Here is a 22,140-nt window from a genome sequence, read left to right on the forward strand (position 1 = left end):
TTAAATAAAATATACTCTTCTTCTTGTTATATAAAACTATCACTGTTAAATTCATTCTATAAAGTAAACATGAACAATAAATAAGTCATGATCTTTACTATTCATCATTTCTGTAAATGAATAGTAATGGATCAGGTACCTAGTCAACTTTGATCTGACTGGAGGCATTTCATATAAATATATCTTTCCTCTCAATGAAGACGGGACAACTCTCCCAGATCAGGACTATGTAAAAGATACGATGCAAGGAGATTCCGGGCCGGGTATTTGTCCTACCTAGATGCCAAATATAGCAATCGATGCAAATAATTTTTCCGCATCGAATGGTGTTACTTTCGAGGCAGTCACGTTTAAACTCAGAGAGATATGGCGCTTGCAACACGAAAAAACCTCTTTTGAGCTGACCCCACAAAAACGATGCGGAGGGATTACTCTACCAATATTTGTACAACATCAGCAAGCAGTACCGCAATCGATGCAAATAATTTTTTCCAATCCAATGGCGGTACTCATAGATCTCTCACTGTAACACACAAGGAGGTACAGGCTTTTAAAGACGAAAAAACCCCCTGGTCGGACGGACATTATGCTACCAGAAAGGATTACAAGCCGAATTCTTGTCCTACCAATATGACAAGCTTATCCATAGGTAGAAACAGTGTTTCCGCATTTAATGATGGTATTTACAAGGTGATCACATCGAAACTCAGCTTGGTATCCGTCTTAAAGCGTGAAAAAAGTGCTTTTGCTGATGGACAAGAAATTGTACAAGTAGACTGCAATCTGAATATTGTTTCTAGTTACACTTAAGGTATTCTGAGAATCTCAGATGATATTTCTACATTGATTGCTCATTCTATTAAAGATTGCCCTTCGTAGTATCTTACATAACAATCGTAACATATACCCAGTTGTCATGTAATGAAAAAAATGACTGAACAATAATAAGGAAAGAGTGTAAGTCCTGCATGAGACTGGTTTATATTTCAGTTTAATGTAAACTAAAAATATTCTAATTGAAGTCAGATATTTATATCTTATTGAATGAATGGCTTGATATCTTCTACTGTAAGCGTTCGTCTAATCTTCAGATACTTTAGCAAGTGTTATTCTAATTATGATTATGAAAACTTTTCATTTGTTCTTTTTTATGTTTGTGATAGATTATCTTTTATTCTGTGGATTCCTCACTGATTTGAATAGCGTTATTTCATCTATGTGAGATCAGAAGAACTCATGACATTGGATTAGATTTCTAACAATAGGAAAAAAAAATTATTACTTTAGTTGATACTTAACGAAGTGTTGTAAGCATAGTTATTTTCTACACGACTCCAGCTGAATTATAATAAATAAAGATACGCAAAAGATTAAATTATGATTAAACAATTCTACACTTTTCCAAATTTAGAACAATAAGATCAGTATTCGTCATCCTAGAGAGTTTAATCAATTGTCAACCCCAAAAGTAATTAGATCGAAGTTAATTGACTGGTTATTATTTCTATTGTTCAATTTCAAATGCATATATTAGAACATCGACAAGCTTTAGCTTAATCATTGGTTCTTCAGCACGACATCGTTACCGAACCTATATCCTTTATAGCTACGCTCACAAAGAATATAAATAGATGCCAACTTTTGATCCATAAAACGGGGCTCTTTTGCAATATAAAGAAGGATTTTAATCTTATATTGCTACTATTGTTTTTTTTTGTTACTGTTTTTTTTTGCTGCGTTTTTTTATTTTTGTTGCTGTTTTTATTGTTTTTTTTTTTTTTTTGCTTTATTTTTTTTTAACCTTACGACTACAACACAAAGAACCATCATTAATATAAAGCATACTCTAGAAGAATGCATTAACCTGAAATTAATCATTGTTGTGATATTTGGGATGGTGCGTACTCGATTGCAGTTCAAAATAAAGTAAAACTTGAAACTTGATAATTGATGAGTTATTTGAATTTTTTTATTGAGTGAAGACAGACGAGAGAGCCCATTAAATCAGACGACGTCTTCATAAATTTAGTAATCAAGGAACCATAGCTACAAAGTATGAGTTACTAAAGTTAGCTGTGCATATTGAAGGATATATATCAGTAGCCTTTTATAAAAATAGTTTTAAATTATATAGAATGGAGATATTGATCAATCGCACTCAACATTTAAGTGTAATAACAAAAATACGACATACATAATCTTATTTAACTTATCTTATATCTTGTTTTATTTTAATTACAATCTTGCATTGAATCTTATATCTGCCAATGTCGACTTTAATTGGTTACTGCTCAATAGCACCTTTTACTCAGACAAAGGGACTGAAATTTGGCATACTTTTAATAGACATCACTACTACAGCATACCTATCATCAGTATGTATGAACTTGACTTGGAAGGAGTGTAAGTTTATAGCAAACCATTCTTTTTAGTGTTTTGAGAGTGATATTTTATTTTTATTGTTAAGCATGAAAGGGATACAATTAAGACATAGAACCCGCAGGTACATATTTAATTAGAACTATTTGTAAACATAATTAATTTATGAATTACTGGCTCTGTTGCCTAAATTTCTACGGGTAGCACGGGTAGCACGGTTAACACCTCTAGGTCTACCAACAGGGCGGCTTCCGGTTCGAGGCCTTCCACCAAGACGATTACTACGTGCAGGTAAGGCTTCGTTTTGACCATTTCTAGATACCAAAGGACTGCCCTGCTCTGATTGAAGTAAAAAGCTGGATGTTTCTGCCGTGTCATTTAGCTCCTCCCCGCTATCGTTAGCTTGTATAGCTTCTTCTTCTAATAATTCCCTAGCATCGCGGGCACGACGACGTTCTACCCATGCTTCAAAACGACGAGCATCTCTAGCTGCAATTCGAGCTGACACTGAAGGTGAGTTACCATCAAGACCACGCGTAAACCAATCCTCAGTTTCTGCAGACCGTTCAGCTGGATCTGAGTTCATTGCCACTTCGCGGATCATGCGCTCAAAGTACTGCTTGACATTACCGGCATTCTCGCTTCGCCAAAGATGCTCCAAGATGCGTTTGTAGCAGTTTTCTTTGGTTCGGTTACGAGGCTTGATAAACGCTTTTAGAGGAGCCCACATACTTTCAATCATGTTGGTATGAATCTTTCCCGATATGGGCAAACCAGAAAATGAGCCTTGGTTACCTTGTACTTGATCTACCGTGGCAAAGTCTAAGGAATGATTGACAACCTGATGCCTGGCAAAGAAGAAGTTGCCGTCATTGTAAGCGCTTGCATTGTCAAGTATCTCGCCAGTATTCTCATCACGCTCTTCCCTAGGGTGCAGACCGGAATATGCTCTCCATCCATCAGATCTAATGGTTGACCCACGCTGGCAGTTATCATAAATGATGGGCAAGAGTGTTGCCGCTGTCCGATTAGGGACGGTGCAAAAGAATTTGCGCCCTGCTTCATACCTAGGTCTTAGCTCTTGTTCGCCAGTTCGATGATCGGTGTAAGTGTAAAATCGATCTGCTTCATTGACTGGGACCAAGCATTCAACCATACCAAAGACCCAGATGCCTTCTACACGATGACCACGATGGTTTTTTCGCTTGCCAAACTTAGACTCATCTATTTGTATATGGTGACACCTTACATTGGAGCCTAGTTTATGCTCCTCTTGTCGATTATGGGCATTGTAGTCACTGAGCATCATTAATCGAAGATCATTTGCCAATGAAGTCACAGCAGGACGGCTCATGCCATGGGAGTTGCAAATGTTGGTGATGCTTGCGTCTTTTAGATAATCATACATCACCGAAAGAGTGTAGTTTGTCAAGCATTTACGATTGTAAAAAACCGAGTTGTACGTACAGACACGAGACTTTCTACCAGGGTGACCAACAGTATTACCATTTTCATCGATGTCAAGACCACCAGCACAATAGTACGTAAGTCTTCCGCTGTCGACACGATTTCTTAGGGTGCAAACTTTTCGACAGCCATCAATGCCACATACATTGGTTCTATGAAAGGCGTTGTTTGCGGATAAAAGATGACTGCAAAAAAAAGGTAAAGGGTCAGTAAGAAAATAAATCCCACTATCGCAATGTAACATTTTTGATTATAATTAACTTACTCCCATGCTCTTTCGGGACTAACAATTATTTGCGCTTCAAGGACACGGTCACCAGCAGGAGGAACATAAGACCTGTAGCTTGAAACTACTTGACCAGATACTCGACCGCCCCTACGAGGAGTGGCACCGTTGTTTGAATGGACAGAAGCAGATGAGTTGAGACGAAGCATGTTAAGTAGATAAAATAAAGAAGAAAAAAAGAAAAAAGGCATGTCTCTTTATATAGATATTTGAAATGCAATTAAACACGTTGTTTCACATATCACATACTCAAATATGCACATGGTTACAACTCGGAAATTAGCACTCGTGGTTACAACTCGGAAATTAACACTCGTGGTTACAACTCGGAAATTGGTACTCGAAGTTACGATTCATTATATACCTGCGCCTTGTGGTTACATATGCATGCTATTATGGATGGTTTCACTATTCTAATCCACCCTATGTTCTTCTATTTGCAGATTATAGCACATAGTACCAGTTTTGATATTTCACCCGTCTCATATTTAAAACTGTGCAAATGAAGTTTGTTAGCTTAATTTGTCACTGTCGTAATCTTATTTACCCAAAAAGAGTTCTTGTCCATTTTCGCATTATAGAACCAATAGTTCGGTGAATTCTTAAACATTACAGTATAATAAGCTTTTTACTAGCAACCAACAGCAGTTTTTCATTGTATACCTATTATGAACCTCGCTTTAGAAAAGGCGGTATGGCTGATATTGTTGTAAAACACACAGAAAGGAGTGATAGTGCTCAGGCCAAAAAGAGAGGCTTTGTACAATTGCCCCAAAGATTTATTCATGCTCCTTTTTGCTTGCTTCGTAATTATCTTTTGTAAAAGGAATTTAGTGCTTAAAGTTTATCAGCAATCAATGTAGAAATATCATCTGAGATTCTCAGAATACCTTAAGTGTAACTAGAAACAATATTCAGATTGCAGTCTACTTGTACAATTTCTTGTCCATCAGCAAAAGCACTTTTTTCACGCTTTAAGACGGATACCAAGCTGAGTTTCGATGTGATCACCTTGTAAATACCATCATTAAATGCGGAAACACTGTTTCTACCTATGGATAAGCTTGTCATATTGGTAGGACAAGAATTCGGCTTGTAATCCTTTCTGGTAGCATAATGTCCGTCCGACCAGGGGGTTTTTTCGTCTTTAAAAGCCTGTACCTCCTTGTGTGTTACAGTGAGAGATCTATGAGTACCGCCATTGGATTGGAAAAAATTATTTGCATCGATTGCGGTACTGCTTGCTGATGTTGTACAAATATTGGTAGAGTAATCCCTCCGCATCGTTTTTGTGGGGTCAGCTCAAAAGAGGTTTTTTCGTGTTGCAAGCGCCATATCTCTCTGAGTTTAAACGTGACTGCCTCGAAAGTAACACCATTCGATGCGGAAAAATTATTTGCATCGATTGCTATATTTGGCATCTAGGTAGGACAAATACCCGGCCCGGAATCTCCTTGCATCGTATCTTTTCCTTCAGCCAAATAAAATAATAATAACAATATATAGTATTTCTTTGCTCGTAGCGTTTTAAAAGTTTACTTGACTTACCTAATGTCATCAAAATAGCAGCATCTAATCTAAAAATACATCAATTAATCTCGTGGAACTCAAAAGGTTCTCACGAGAAAAAAAAAAAAGCCAAGCTCAAGGATGCAAAGTCACACGGATTCAAAGATTCAAGGAAGCAAAGACTTGGACACTCAAATCAAAAGAAGAAAAGACATCAGTACTCAAGAACCAAAGCGAACACAGAAAAAAAGATAAAAAGATGCCAAAGCAAAGCAGAATTCATCTATAATAAACATTAGCGATCCTGAATGTATTGTAAAAATAATTGTACCTTTCTTTAGATAGACCAGAAAACTAGCTAAGCTTATACCAACAAGTAAAGAAAAGGGAAGCAGTATGCATCTACAATAGTTATTAGCTATGGAGGATATGTAGTAAAAGTAATAATACCTTGCTTTAGATGGGCCAGGAAAAAAAAAGAAAAGAAAAAAAGAAGAAAAAACACGCCATCCAAGCTTGTGCCAACAAGTAAAAGAAGAAGCAACGGTAGTCTTGAGAAAGAGACTTTATAAAGAAAGCAAGAAATACGGTTTTATTAAAGTACAAGTACCATTAGAACAGAAATGGGAATACATATAATATTAAGAACTTACCTTTTATAAAAAAGAGAAGAAGAAGAAAAAAAAAAAAAAAGAGAAGTGCTTTTTTTGTAGCCTTATTTTTACCAATGTTAAACTTATTCACTGTCTATCTATGTTATAAATCAAAAACAGTTGCTTTGCACGAAGATTACATTTAATGGTATCCCAAAAGATAACTTATACGTTGTTTGAACAAGTTTTATTACTTGAGTGCAATATCTTTAACATGGAGAGTATTCTTTTTTCTTTTTTTTCTTTTTTTTTACTTGAAATAAAAAAAAAGAGTCGGCAACTTAACGCACTGTAGCAGTAAAACAGCTTTTTTTCCTCCCTGGTTTTGTTTCATGGAATACACTAGATGTTCAAGGTACAAAAGATAAAAAAGAAAGCTCAAGTTCTGGTCAAATGCAAGTTTATAAAAAAAAATAGCAACCAAGTCCAATGTCGGTTTCTTTTTTTTTTTTTCTTACATTAAGAATTCCTAATGGGACACATTCGGATGACGAACATGAATCTCATGAGCAAATTTGTTCTTTCCAACATGATGAAGCAATAAGAATAACAGACTTATATTGTTGCCTGTTGCTAAAAAGTTCTTTTTGGTAAAGAAAGTTGTCATTGCTAACATCTCTAATGGCTAATGGCTAATGGCAAATTACACCCATGTGCAAACATAAAGTAAGTAATGAGCGAGTATAAGCTTAAAAACATATATTTTTTTACAATATTTGTCATAAAAAATAATAAAGCAATCTATTTATTTGATAAGCAAAAAAGTTTTGTATGTATTTGTTAATTATAACTGCCTTGTAACAAAATGTTAGCAGAGCTTTATTTTTTATTCTTTTAGAATATACACGTATTCTTTTTTTATAATGTAAAGGTATTTGCATTTCTATGAAGTGTAATTGTTGTTAGATTAGTGTTTTCATTTGAATAATGAACTTTCTATTGCTAGACTCGTTTTTTTTTACTTAGTTTTTTTTTTACTTACTTTTTTTCCCAAACACGATTATTTTTTTACGTTTTGTAACATGTTTGTAATGATCTAAGCTAAAAACCACAGGCTGCCTTCCTAATATGTATTCTTCTGAACAAAATAATCCAAAAGTGCTTTTGATTTCCGCTTTTTGCCCTCAAAAATAAAAAAAGAAGACATCGGTCTTTTAACAGTAGAGGGGAACAGGCTTTCCAAAAAAAGATCATCTGTAAAAAAAACAGACACTTTTTTAAAACGTGAATAACTTTATGAATACTTACCCTACAAAAAAAACAAAAATACTGTTCAATTTCTTTATTTTTTTCGCACCTGAGTCTTTTTTCAAAATTCAAAAATAACCAATGCAGCGAAAGTTAAAATTTTTCTCCAAAAGCCATAAATATGTGTTAACCAAAAAATGTTCAATCTTGCGATATGCTTTATCTAATTGGAACGATTATTTGCAGTGTTCATTTGGAAATAAGAGGTGGTCCTGCTTAACACAGCACATATCATCTCATAATTCGTCACTATGTCCGAGTGGTTAAGGAGTATGACTAGAAATCATATGGGCTCTGCCCGCACAGGTTCAAATCCTGTTGGTGACGTTTACTGAAGCACCCAAATTGAGGTGCAAACATCTTTTGATGTTTTCGTCGTTGTTTCGTATGTTTTATTCTATCATATCTTTTTATTCTATTGTAACACAATGCAGCAAACTTTGGCAGCATTCGACTTTTCTCTCTCCAATTAGTTTAAATCCAGGAACATACAAACAAATACGTATTGTAACGAGAATGATGAAGACATCTATAAAATTTTTGGACGGTACAACTGACTTTGAAATCGACTTACTTCAGTAATTTAACTGAAATACACAACATCGACTCAAGTAAAAATATCAACCTTATTTCTTTTTCTTTTCCCTCTATTATTTTTATATAAATATCCCTATATCTTTTATTTCAATTTACTTCAGTTCACTTATATTCACTTCTATTCAATAAATAGTCTCTTAAAAGACAAATCTATCTATCTTATTTTATTACAAACAAGTCGAATTCCCTTGAAGCAAGCTATCTTCATTGTATTCATTTTATATTTTTATTACATTTCTTTACATTTTACTTTACAAATCAAGTTTGATCCACTTAACAAGATCTGGTGGTCACTATACACAAGCGAACTTATAACTCGAATTATCTACTCTATTTGGAACTTACTTTATCCAATACTTTATTCAATTACTAAAACTTTATCTCAACAACTTATATCAAATCTATCGAAACCCGAAAGCCTAACGAACCTTACAGTATGAATACAGACAAATCCAGAAAAATACAAAAAAATATAGAATATCCATAAAATCATCAAAAACAGCATATAATCAGAAAAACCAAAAACATATAAATAACTTCAATATTTCTTATACTTTACCTACTTACTTTTTTTTTCTTACTTACTTTTGTTTCTACATAACCTTGTTTCTACTTACTTCATATTACTTTTTGATTATTTCAAATAAATATCATTCAAAGTAAATTTCTTTTATTTTTCTTTTATTTTACTTAACATCAAGAACAAGAAGTCCCTTGAAGCATATACACTTCATTGTAATCCCCATTATATTATCTTTTTATTTTACTTTACTCAAAACAGTTTGATCTACTTAACAAGATCTGGTGGTCCCTTATTACAAGCGAACTTATATTCAATCTATTACTCTTTTTGGAATCAAATCCTATCTAAACCTTTGATCTTATATCAAGACTTATTCAGTACAAACCTATTTATACTACAAAAAAACCTTACAAAATCCAATCATCACACTATATATGGATATTTGTGTTGCTTTCCTTTTAATGAAGTTCATGTTCAACAAGTTACAAGCTATGACTCACAAGAGAGTTGTTTATATTCAATATCAACATGACTCATGAATTATGACAATACTTGTATATACCTCAGTTCTATAAAGTAATATAAATAGACCCAATAATTATTAGAAATAAAAGGACAATTATCTACTACCTAATCTTTAAGACCATATACTTATATTTCCTTTTACATACATTACTATAAAGAACACGACAATTCTCCTTTTGGATTATGCTGAAAGATACTGTGACGAAATTATAGTGTAGCTATGATTATGAAGATGTTGTGAGAATGGTCTCTTTTTGGACGAAGTACGAAACAACTCCGACATGGATTGTTAAAATAACTTAAGTTATTTTAACAACCATTGTCAAAGAAATAACAATAGCCGCAAAAATAAAAAAAAAAGGTCAAAAAAATAAGAAAAGCAAAAAAAAAAAAAAAAAAGAAAAAAAAATTATCATATACAGTAGTTACAAAAACTATTGCAACGATTTGCAATTTTCAGGTAAATCGCTTCTCAGTTCATGTGAAATCCAGGTATTACGCTGTATTCCCCACAGTGGATAAACTGTTCTCCGCTCTTTAATATACTAGATTATCAAATGTTATGGAAACAAAATGATGGATGTACGCGATTTCAAGTTCCGCTTTTTTGAAATTTTCTTTATTTGAAAACTGGATCGCACCATTTGAGTTGCAAAATTCTCTATATTCCTAGGGCTAACCTTGTTCATTTTGATTTATGCCAACTACCCTGGGCGTATGCTTTGTGATCATTATTCAAGCGGCTTCAAGTTCGTTCAATTTAATTCATCTTTCTATTGTTTATGTATTCACGTCTTATGCGTATAATCTGCTAACGCCCACACCCTACAGCAAGCAAGTCAACATTAGATTAGCTGTTTTTGAAAGTAGATCATGCACAGAAATTATAGATATTTTTGGAATATATTCATCAATAGTAGACCGTTACGTAAAGAAGTTTTTAAAGACTGATAAAGCATGCAAAGGCGTCCATCCTGTGGTTCCTCCTGTATTAACTAGAAAGTACATCGGATTATTGGTGCTCAAAGGAGATAGACAGACAGCTAGAGGCAAGTTCCTCAGGCTAATGGAGCTAGGACTCTCTATGTCTTCTATCACTGCAGTAAACATCCTGAAAAAAAAGAATGTCCATGCAAAGCTACAGAAAAAGCAGCTACTTTTAACATTTAAGCATATTTAAAATAGCTTGGCGTAGGCAAAAGGATATAAGGATTGGAGTGTTGATCGATGAAAACAGGCAGTATTCTCCAATGAAACAAAATATAGTATTTGGGGCACCGATGGCGTCAAATACTATTGGACAAGATCAAGCAACATATTGCGACCATATCACCTCGACCTTACAGTGAATCATGGCGGGCCTGTTTTAACTTTATGGAGACGCAGATCTTTATGAGGCCCTGGATATGCATATCAAGATTGCGGTTGGATATTGAATTTGGAAGTACATCAACATATTCTTGGTGTAACCTACCTGTATACATCGAAGTGCTTCGAATGGCACAAAACACAGATTTACTTTCGACGGGACATTGAGCCTAAACATACATCTCGATCGACAACTATATGATGAAAAGAACATAGGGTACGCTATGTTAATACAGCTTATCACAAATCCCAAATTTAAACGCTGTGGAGCACGTATGACATTCACTTATGTTGCTACTGAGTGCGTTTAAGACACATGCGACAAGTCTGGACCGTTAATGACAAAAATTATACGTAAAATGAAATATATTTAACAAATATATTTGCCAAAGGTATCTCAACAGCATGCTAGGAAGAATAGATGCAGCTATTAAAGCAAATGGTGTCATACACGTTTTGAAGTTAAATAATACAATTAATGAAATATGGCTATTTTTAAAAATGTGATATTAATTGGACAATATCTCCATACTAGCAAAGGAAAGCCATAAGCCGTGATGTCTCATAAGAGCCAAGATGCAGTTTTACAAATGACTATAATTTTACACTGATATGTTGAATCCTTGGAGAGATGCTGGTCTCGGTGCGAGATTTGAACTCGCGTAGCAATAGTTTTTGTAACTACTGTATATATATCCCATCTTTTTATGAAGAAATTGTCAGTCAGTTTAAATAAATCATATATTTCTACTCAATAATTAACAAACTTTAACAAGAAGGTCCCTGTTTACCTAAGCTTTTTACTCTACTTTAACCTTTATCAAGAAACATCGTATTGATCTTACACATAAGATCTGGTGGTCACTACTTATCAAGCATCTACTTAAATTCCATACAAAACAACAACTTACAAGGCAATCACAACCTTAAATCAAGCTTTACAAGCAAACCTTACCCAATTTAACTCACTTACTACACGCCAACCTTTAAAATAACAATGTGAACTCCGAAACTATTTTCAAGCTTTAATTTTTGACGTTTTGTAAACCACTTTGCAAATTGTCATTATTTTACCTATTTGACAAAATTTTAACTATTTGATATATTTTTTACCTTTTGATATTTTTTTAACCTTTTGAAATATTTTTTAACCACTTCAAGATTTTTAACCTCCGTCAATATTTTTTACTTTTTGTAAAAATTGAATTTTATATTTTTTTGCTTATAAAAAGCCTAGCTTTTTATTCTCTTTTTGAAAAACTTCACTTCACTTTACTTTTGAATTTTATATTCTTTTTATATTTTCTTTATTTTATAAAACAATGAATCCATCAAGCGTTCAATTGAAACCCTTTGGTCTGTGTTCTATTTTAAATACTGAAGTCCCTTGAAGTCAATAATCTTCATTGTAAACCTATTCCTAAACCTCAAGAGTTTAACCTATTCTAACAAGTTTGATCTACTATTAACAAGATCTGGTGGTCACTATCGACAAAACTTACATACTTAAAAACCTAAACCCGCAAACAAGCAATATATTAAAGAAAATTACATTTGGTGGTCACTACGAGGGCTCTAAACCGAAAAACTACTTAAAAACTATCAAGAAATCAACAGACTTAGTCAAAAAAATATTCAAAATCGAATCAACAATTTCAAAACACTATTAGCAACGAATCTACCTTTAAAAACTCTTATCAAATCTTCTTATCAACTCTATTATTAATCTAAAAGCCTATTCAAATCTCAAGCCATTAAAACAATAAAAATTACAATAGATCCTTTTAGTCAAATTGTACCACTTGTCAAAGAAAGTTCGGACCTGAACTAAGTTCATACTCTCAAAAATTTTGATAACTCAATGAAATTGAAAAACTCAACAAAATTCACAATTCAAAGGAAAAACACAAAAAACCAAAAACAGCACAAAATCAAGAAAACCAAAAATATATAAATATCAACAATTTATCAAGCATTATTATTATTATTATTATTATCTTACCTTATCCAAATAAACCTCCTTTGAAAACAAAATACTCTTTTATTTTATAAATAGGAAGAACCAATAATCCCTTGAATCATATACTTCATTGTAATCTCTTCTTTTATTTTATCTTTTACACATTACTTTTACTTTTATTCAAATCAGTCTGATCTGCTTAACAAGATCTGGTGGTCACTCTACACAAGCGAACTTATAACTCGAATTATCTACTCTATTTGGAACTTACTTTATCCAATACTTTATTCAACTACTAAAACTTTATCTCAATAACTTATAAGCCTACCAAAAACAAGAAAGCATTATCGAATCTCACAATATTGTAAAGATGCAGATTATAATTTTTGACCCGAAGGTACATAAAAATTAATGCAAGGTACAGAAATTATAAGGTGCATTAAAATCAAGGCATGCTTTAAATTTAAAGCATGTTATAAAATTCAGAAAAACTATAAAAACAATTAATTCACTTACTATTGACACACTTACTTCTGACATACTTTACTTTTGATTATTTTTAAATAAATATCATTCAAAGCAAATCTCTTTTATTACTATTACTATTTTACTAAACATCAACAACAAGTCGAGTCCCTTGAAGCCAAATATCTTCATTGTATCACCGTTAAAGCTCATATCAAGCTACTATTACCTTTATATCAAGATTGATCTACTTTAAACAAGATCTGGTGGTCACTCCTATCAAGAAAATACTCAAATATAACTTTACTTTATATTCAAAACTACTTTAAACTCTCTATAAATACACAAGGCCTAAATAGAAAACAAGCTACAGTAGCGGACAAAACTGGTGCACAAAATTTTTTTTCAGCTTTTAACCACCATTACTTGCTCATGGTAATTGCGATAGTCGTGAAGCTATATTAGAAGGAAGATATACTAGTCAATGTAATTTACGTGTATTCCTAGCATGACATTGTTAAAACTGAGCGAAGAGCATGTTTTTTATTTATAAAATTTTATATTTCCTAAAAACCGCAAAAGTGTCTAAAATCTAAGACTTTGTATAATCATCTCATCTCTTGATATCATCCAACATTCTTCTTGCCATATGCTAGTAGTATGCGTATATGTCACTTTCAGTAAAAGAGCCCAACTCTTTAACTATTCTTTTCCAAAGATAACCTACCCTTTTTGGTCTAGTGTCGTATCGTCATAGCTTTGCCTTCAATTGCCACCGGACATGCTTAAGAAGGCTTAAGCCGGGATTAGTTGCGACTAATGCCTTAGCACAGAAGCCCTGTTATCAAATATTGAGTTTGAGGCATGCCTTGGCTTGTGCTTTGTGTCATTGTCATGCTGAAACGAGAGATTACGATATTTTAGACCACTATACCCTAGGCTTTTGTGGTATGTAGTGAGCGAAATACATGTGTATATCTATGACTTTATTACAGCATAGTATACTTGACACAATTATCCTGGTCCTCAATATCTAATACAGCTTTAAAATGTAACAGAGCAACCAACATGCTTCATTGTTTGCTCACCATAAAAAGATCGCTAAGGTTGCTCGACTTGCTTTCAATATTAGTGTATACTATCTGCACTCATAACGTTCATGTTTTTTTCATTGCTAAATATGATGGACTTCCAGCCCTCTATAGTATGCGATGGTTTGTCGTGATACCACTTTCATCGCTTTTTCTGGCTTATACAGCTAATGAAAATCTTCGATTCCTTAGTTCCAGACTCAAAATCTAGCTTCCTATAGTGCCTTCTGACTGACAGTTTGCTAATACTGTATCCTAAGGACCTCAAAAAGAGCTGATCATCAGAAGCTGTGCGTAAAGGTCCTTGTCGAAACTTTAGGCGGATGATTGCATTAGTTATTTTGCTGACTACGACCGGTCGACTACCACGGTCACAAGCCTTGATGTTCTTTTCTTCCTTTCTTATCCTGTTGATTGTCCATTTGGAGATTCTTGCTACCCTAAAAAGATCCGCTGCCGTACAAACTAAGTGTATTCGAAATCTCAGAGCTTCGCGTTTACAGTTGCTTATTTTCTTAGGCATATAAGGCAAGTACTTTGTTATAGTGAATAGGGTAAAAACAAAAGGGGGAATTCAATGGGAAATACAAAATAAGCATGGGTTTATGTATTTTTCAAGAGCTACTAAAGCTCACTAATATACTGTGAAATCTGAAAGCAAGCGGGAGAGATATGAGGAAAATTGAAGGAAGGCTAGACAAGTACTATGTTTTTGGTGAAAATTGAAATATTCAAAAAATCACTAAGAATGACCTTATACCTGAGGGATGTCCGACACAGTTCCCGTTTACATATCATAATGTATCTTTTAGACTGCCTTTCAGATGGCATATGTCACAAAAGTCGCAGACATATGGCGGAGATGCAATACTGATTTTCATTTTTGCGCACCAGTTTTGTCCGCTACAGTACAGTCAAGTTTTTTAGTACTGTAGCGAAGAACCTTACAATGTTAACACCGTAACACACGAAACACGAAAAAGGAAAACCCTATGGTTATAGGAGAGATGCTATCTCAATAGCAAACGATGCTATGCTAATAGCAAAGGAATTCAAGGACAACAAAAAAAAGAAGAAAACAAAAGAAAAACCAAAAACAGCATAAAAATATAAAAATCAAAAAACATACAGTGAGCGACAAAACTGTCCCAATGTTTTGTAATTTTCTCTTTTATGGCCTGTAGCGTTATGGTTATCAGATTAATTTATGGCTTGTTGTATATCATTCGATAGCCAAAGCCTTGTAGAAGTAAACAACATATAGCAAAGACCGATTAAAATGCCGCAAATGGAGATAGAGGGAATCAAAAACAAGCGGTGCATTGGGACAGTTTTGTCGCATTTTCAAAAAAAATATAAAATATGATAAAATATCGACCCACAAGTTGTATAGATGTACCATACTGCTTATGATAGTGCACCATACGTCTCTAAGTCTATATTTACTCATTGCTGGAGCTTTAAACTCCTACTGATTTATTACTCGCTCATTATATCTCAACATGAAACAAGTCCCTCAAGAAACAGTTGTTCAAGCAATTTCTCTATTTAAACAAGGTAAGTCGGTTCGGGAAGTGGAAGGTTCTACTGGTTTAAGCAAGAGTACGGTTGGGAGACTCCGAAAATCCCATTGCTTTGGACTTGGAAAGCCAAAAGGCGGCCGACGCAAGATCTTATCGGCAGCTGATGAACGTTATTGTGTCCGCCAAGTGACGAAAAACCGGATGTCAAGTGCAGCAAAGGTGGCTAAAGAGTTAGAAAAGGACATTGGAAGGAAATTACAGTAGGTCAAAAAACTGCTGCAAGGAATCCATTTTTCTTGGTTTTTGTAGCGCACATCCTGTTACAATGGCTCAAACTGCCTCTCTTCCCACATAGTAAATTTCCTACATGTCGTGCAAAATTTGAAAGAGTTTAAGCCCTATTGGACAAGTATTAAAGGAAGTAAGGAGCGCGCAATTTGAAAATTTGAAAAAATGAAAATTTTAACGGAATAAACTTATTTATAAATATTTAGTTGGTCCTCCTTTTCTATTAATAATCTCTTGAGTTCTTCTCAAAATGTTATCTACATATCTTTGGCAAAGTTATTTATTGAAGTCAATTCATATTTCCTCAACTCGTTCCCAAAGCACATCCGTGTTCTTTGCTCTCTGTTCGTAATAGTTAAGTTTCAACTTCAATTGATGCCATACGTGCTCGATTGAATTTAAGTCCGGGCTCTGAGCTGGCCAATCGTTAATATAGCTCTCTTGGTTACTACATAACTAGGCCATTGTAAATTATGCCTTGTGCTTTGGGTCATTGTCATGCTAAAATTAAATGTTGGACCAGTCGATATTGTAGTACTTCATCGTATCACGAAGCGTAGTGTTCAAAATATGCTGGTAAACACCCGAGTACAACTTTCCATCGTAAATCTAGCAAGCATATCCTGGTCCTTCAGAGGTTATACAACACTAGGACATCAATTTGCTAGCTTCATGCTGAATTACAAAATCCACGTCATGATGTTGAAAAAGGTCACTTGGCCTTTTCCCATAGTGATCATCACCATTAAAGTCCTATACGTTGATCTGGGTTTCATTAAAATAAACGATCTGTTGTCAGTCAACCATTGCCAAATCCTGATGCTCCTTGTTCCATTCTAACTGATGGTACGTATGCACTTTTGTCTGAAATGGCTCCTTTTTTTCTATCAGAAAATGGAACTCCATTGATTTCAGTACGTTAATTTCTGACTGGTATGAGATATCATAGCCAAATCCAACCAGCTCCCGGTACACCACTTTAGAAGCCTTTAGAACCCATTCCATGACTTTTCTTTTGATTAACCGCTTCGTCACTTCGGAGACTACTGCAGGTCTATCACCTGTGCTCACTGTCCTACTTGAAAACAACGTTATAAAGTATCTACTAACAGTTGATTCATGTAATCCAGTCTCCTTAGCAATATCATACTTTGATGTGGATCCGGTTAATGTCTGTTTGAGATCGTTTACTTTCTCCTCTGACAGTGATTTATGCATGCAATTGACGAGAGGCTAAAAACGAGAAATAATTTAAACAAGGGAATATAAAATTTAAAATAAAGGAATTGTAAGCACTCTTAAATACAGATAACATTCTAATCACGTCAAAAGTGAGAAAAATTGTGATGGCAACCGGTTGGGTTGTATTAAAATTCATTATTTCAAACATATGTAAACAAGTAAAAAATACCGGATGTTTAAAATACTACCTTTAGCAGTATCAAATTCCACCAATAAACATTGCCCATATCCGATAATCGACGAATAAACGCACTTTCTATTGAGGTACAAACAGTCAAAGTTTGAGATAGTTTGGTGCAGTATCCATGGACAAGCAGCTGTAAAACATGAATTTTGCAATTCCTTGCAGCAGTTTTTTGACCTACTGTAAGTGCTGTGACAGTGCGCAGAACCCTTCGTAAGGCCGGCCTTGGTGCAATTGAGAAGCCGAAGAAGCCTTTGCTTAGTGCTAAAAACATCCGTAAGAGGCTTTCTTGGTGTATGGCTCACAAGGACTGAACTATAGATGACTGGAAACCCGTTATTTGGTCAGACGAGACGAAAATAAATAGATTCAACTCAGATGGACGCACCTGGGCTTGGATCCGGTCAGGGGAAAGCTTGAAATCGCATCATGTGAAGATGACTGTTAAGCATGGTGGAGGCAGTATTATGCTGTGGAGCGCCATTACCTATGCAGGAGTCGGTTGGATGTGCAAGATCAATGGTAATATGGATAAAGAATTGTACAGAGAGATTTTGGAAGATGAATTGGAGCGTACTATCGAGTTTAGCATCGATAAGTTAGGATTCGAACGTCATCAGGTGATTTTTCAGCATGACAATGATCCTAAGCATACATCCAAACTAGTCAAAGAATACCTTAAAGACCAATCCTACAACATCCTGGAGTGGCCTGCACAGTCCCCTGACCTCAATCCAATTGAAAATATGTGGTCATTGTTAAAGAGAAGGCTGAATGATTATGAAACAGCACCGAAAGGCATGAATGAATTATACGAACGAGTAACTAAAGTTTGGTACGACTTAATGAAGCCAGAAGAGTGTCAAAAGGTTATAGAATCAATGCCTAAGCGTATAAAACAATGTATCAAGAACAAAGGACGCTGGACTGACTATTAATATCAAATAAATAAACCATTTTATATTTTTTTGAGAATGCGACAAAACTGTCCCAATGCACCGCTTGTTTTTGATTCCCTCTATCTCCATTTGCGGCATTTTAATCGGTCTTTGCTATATGTTGTTTACTTCTACAAGGCTTTGGCTATCGAATGATATACAACAAGCCATAAATTAATCTGATAACCATAACGCTACAGGCCATAAAAGAGAAAATTACAAAACATTGGGACAGTTTTGTCGCTCACTGTATAAATATCAGTATCTTTTTATAAATATTTCAATTATTATTATTATATTTTTTCAAGGACACTGTTTTTTATCCTAGGACACACTTTTTAAAGCTCAGGCTTGAAAAATTTTATGTTATTTTTACATTTTCTATTAAATAACAGCAGTTATTTCTCGCTCGGGACACCACTGTAAAATAAACTTTATGCAATTAAAATTTACAAATCAGGAACATACAGTAGGTCACAAAACTGCTGCAAGGAATTGCAAAATTCAGGTTTTACAGCTGCTTTTCCATGGGTACTGTACCAAACTATCTCAAACTTTGACTGTTTGTACCTCAATAGAAAGTGCATTTATTCGTCGATTATCGGATATGGGCAATGGTTATTGGTGGAATTTGAGATCGCTAAAGGTAGTATTATGAACATCCGACATTTTTTACTTGTTCACATATGTTTTAAATGACGAATTTTAATACGACCCAACCGGTTGCTATCATAATTTTTCACATTCTTGACATGATTAGAATGATGCCAGCATATAAAAGCGCTTACAATTCCTTTATTTTAAACTTTATATTCCCTTATTTAAATTATTTCTCTTTTTTACCCTATCGTCAATCGCGTGCCTAAACGGCTGTCAGAGGAGAAAATAAACGATCACAAACAGGCATTAACCGCATCCACATCAATGTATGATATTTCCAAGGAGCCTGGATTACATTAATCAACTGTTAGTAGATACTCTAGACGGCTGTTTTCAAGTAGGACAGTAAACACAGGTGGTAGACCTACAGTAGTCTCCAAAGTGACGAAGCGGTTAATCAAAAGAAAAGTCATGGAATGGGTTCTAAAGGCTTCTAAAGAGGTGTACCGGGAGCTGGTTGGATTTGGCTATGATATCTCATACCAGTCAGAAATTAACGTACTGAAATCAATGGAGTTCCATTTTCTGATAGAAAAAAAGAAGCCATTTCAGACAAAAGTGCATACGTAGCATCAGTTAAAATGGAATAAGGAGCATCAGGATTAGGCAATGAGTGACTGACAGCAAACAGTGTACTTTAATGAGACCAAGCTCAGCGTATAGGGCTTTGATGATGCTGATCACTATTGGAAACGGCCAAGTGACCTTCTTCAACATCATGACCTGGATTTTGCAATCAATCACGGAGCTAGCAAAATGATGCCCTGGGGTTGTATAATCTCTGAAGGACCAGGATATGCTTGCTAAATTTGCGATGGAAAGTTGTACTCGGGTGTTTACCAGCATATTTTGAACACTACGTTTCGTGATACTATGAAGTACTACAATTTCGACTGGTCCAACATTTACTTTTAGTATGATAATAACACAAAGCACAAGGCATAATCTACAATAGCCTAGTTATGTAGTCACCAAGAGAGCTATGTTAACTATTGGCCAGCTTAGATCCCCGACTTAAATTCAATCGAGCACGTAGGACATCAATTGAAGTTGAAATTCAACTATTACGGATATAGAGCAAAGAACATGGATGTGTTTTGGGAACGAGTTGATGAAATATGAAATGACTTCCATAAAGATCTTTGCCAAGGACATGTAGATAACATTCCGGAAAGAACTCAAGAGATTATTAATAGAAAAGTAGGACCAACTAAATATTAATAAATAAGTTCATTCCGTTCAAATTTTCATTTTTTCAAATTTTCAAATTGCGCGCCTCATACTTCCTTCAATACTTATCCAATAGGGCATAGACTCTTTCGGATTTTTCAAGACATGTAGAAAATCTACTATGTGGGAACAGAGGCAGTTTGTGCCATTGTAACAGGATATGCGCTACAAAAACCAAGAAAAATGGATTCCTTGCAGCAGTTTTGTGACCTACTGTACCTCTGAATTCATGGTGTCATCATATATCTGACATGCATACCAGGGTCCCTCACTGGTTATACAGCCCCACAACATGATACCACCACCACCATGCTTCACTGTAACTTCAATGTGATGAGGCTGAAGACGGTCTCCTTTACGCTTCCAGTAGTATTTACAGCCATCCGAGCCCCAAATATTAATTTTGGTTTCATCCAAGAAGATGACACGTCACCAGTCGTGAATGGTCCAATACTGATGCTTTTTAGCCCAAGCTAATCGAGCTTTCTTGTGCTGTGCAGTGAGTAAAGGCTTCTTCTTTTTTATCTCAGCAAAAATCTCCACAGAATGCAAAATGTTAATAGCGGATTGGTACGACATAGAATAGCCCAACTCTTCCAACTTCAGGTGGACCTCCTTGGCAGTCCTTAATGAGCCGTTTAGAACCTCTCGCTTGATTAGACGACGAGTGATGTCGCTTACAAGGCGTTGTTTGCCGACTTTCTTGCGAATCCGGCTAGGCATCCACTTATTTGCATAGTTGATAACGGTGTTTTGATGCGCTCCAAACCGTTTTGCGATAACATCAGTCGACACATCATGCTCTAGTGCTGATTTGATGTCCATTTGAGCTTCGTATGGTAAGGATTTGGGCATTTTTGCAGATCGATGGATGATGCTGTAGATAGAAATTTACTTACGGATTAGCGAAAGAAAGAATAATCAATTCTTTTCCAAAATTTAAATTTTATGCTCCGAGGTGACTGCGCTACTCGGGAAATGTCTAAAAGTTGCCGGAACATTGTTTGGAATGACCTATGGCGGAGAAAAGAAATAATTGATGGAAGTCAAAATACCTCACAAATAGACCGCCTCCAGTTCATCGTTACTTATTCGCTCAGTTTTCAATGTCCGTCGTCGGAATTTTATAACAGCATACACAACGTATTGGATAACATCTGTGCAGAATTTGAGAAAGATACAAAAGTTATTGAGTAATCTAGAAGACTATAACCTCAAAAAGTGCTGAGGTTTGTGAGGTATTTTGACCCACTGTATATTAATATCAACTTTTTCATTTTCTTTTAAATTTCTCTATTTTTATAATAGAAACATTCTTCATAAATGTACGTTATTTTTATTAAATGAAATAATCAATTTTTAACTACTTAATAATGTAGCACATATGATGAAATTTTAGATCTGGAGAACAACAATGCTCACAGGAACAAATTTGATTTCCATTGACAGTGACGTCAGTTGACATACATTGCAAACAACATTAACAATAAGCCACTTCAGTTCTTTAATAAATAAGATGAGCATTTTAAACAAAGAACGGACAGTCAAGAAATCAAATCTTCTTGCGCTTAAAAAGCAATCTTTTCTTATTGCAGCACAATAACTTTTTCTTTAAAACTAAATTACTCTATCAAAATAACTAATAAACGTTCAATTAAGTTAACTATATTCAATTCATTCAAGGCTTCAAACCTCAAGCTAAATAAATCTCTATCATTTTAATACCATACAAATCCTAAGTACTAACAAGTTACAATAAAGATAACGTCTATTTATACTATTTTATATTTGCTGCGGAAATGATGTTTGGTATATATTGCTATAATATTGATATTGAAAGTACTGCATCTATGCTGCGTCTATACTGCGGCTTCCATCTATAAGTAGAAGCGTTAAAAAAGGAATATTTGCAACATTGTTATTTTAGTTAGTTTGTGGTTTGAGTTGAGTGGTTTATAAAAGTTTTTTTTTTGAAATTTTTAAAGTTAGGTATTGTAGTGACCA

The 22,140-nt window shown here is 34.6% G+C and overlaps 3 protein-coding genes and 1 non-coding gene across 4 annotated transcripts; 2 read left to right on the forward strand and 2 right to left on the reverse strand.

The window, feature by feature from the left end:
• Positions 1 to 2,542: 2,542 nt before the first annotated feature.
• On the reverse strand, positions 2,543 to 4,281 carry RO3G_12068 (uncharacterized protein; the record flags this gene model as incomplete). Its single annotated transcript, XM_067666652.1, has 3 exons — positions 2,543 to 3,305; positions 3,447 to 3,998; positions 4,112 to 4,281. The coding sequence occupies 3 exons, from the start codon at positions 4,279 to 4,281 to the stop codon at positions 2,543 to 2,545; spliced, it is 1,485 nt and encodes a 494-aa protein (XP_067522753.1).
• Positions 4,282 to 7,787: 3,506 nt separating this feature from the next.
• On the forward strand, positions 7,788 to 7,869 carry RO3G_19145. Its single transcript has one exon. It is a non-coding gene; the product is annotated as a tRNA-Ser (tRNA).
• Positions 7,870 to 17,745: 9,876 nt separating this feature from the next.
• RO3G_12069 (uncharacterized protein) lies at positions 17,746 to 18,246 on the forward strand (the record flags this gene model as incomplete). The annotated part of the gene is made up of 1 exon (XM_067666653.1): positions 17,746 to 18,246. One exon carries the CDS (start codon positions 17,746 to 17,748, stop codon positions 18,244 to 18,246), a length of 501 nt encoding a protein of 166 aa, XP_067522754.1.
• Positions 18,247 to 20,565: 2,319 nt separating this feature from the next.
• RO3G_12070 (uncharacterized protein) lies at positions 20,566 to 20,991 on the reverse strand (the record flags this gene model as incomplete). The annotated part of the gene is made up of 1 exon (XM_067666654.1): positions 20,566 to 20,991. One exon carries the CDS (start codon positions 20,989 to 20,991, stop codon positions 20,566 to 20,568), a length of 426 nt encoding a protein of 141 aa, XP_067522755.1.
• Positions 20,992 to 22,140: the final 1,149 nt, after the last annotated feature.

This window comes from Rhizopus delemar, genomic scaffold (assembly GCF_000149305.1).
Source record: "Rhizopus delemar RA 99-880 supercont3.10 genomic scaffold, whole genome shotgun sequence".
Classification (NCBI taxonomy): Eukaryota; Fungi; Mucoromycota; class Mucoromycetes; order Mucorales; family Rhizopodaceae; genus Rhizopus; species Rhizopus delemar.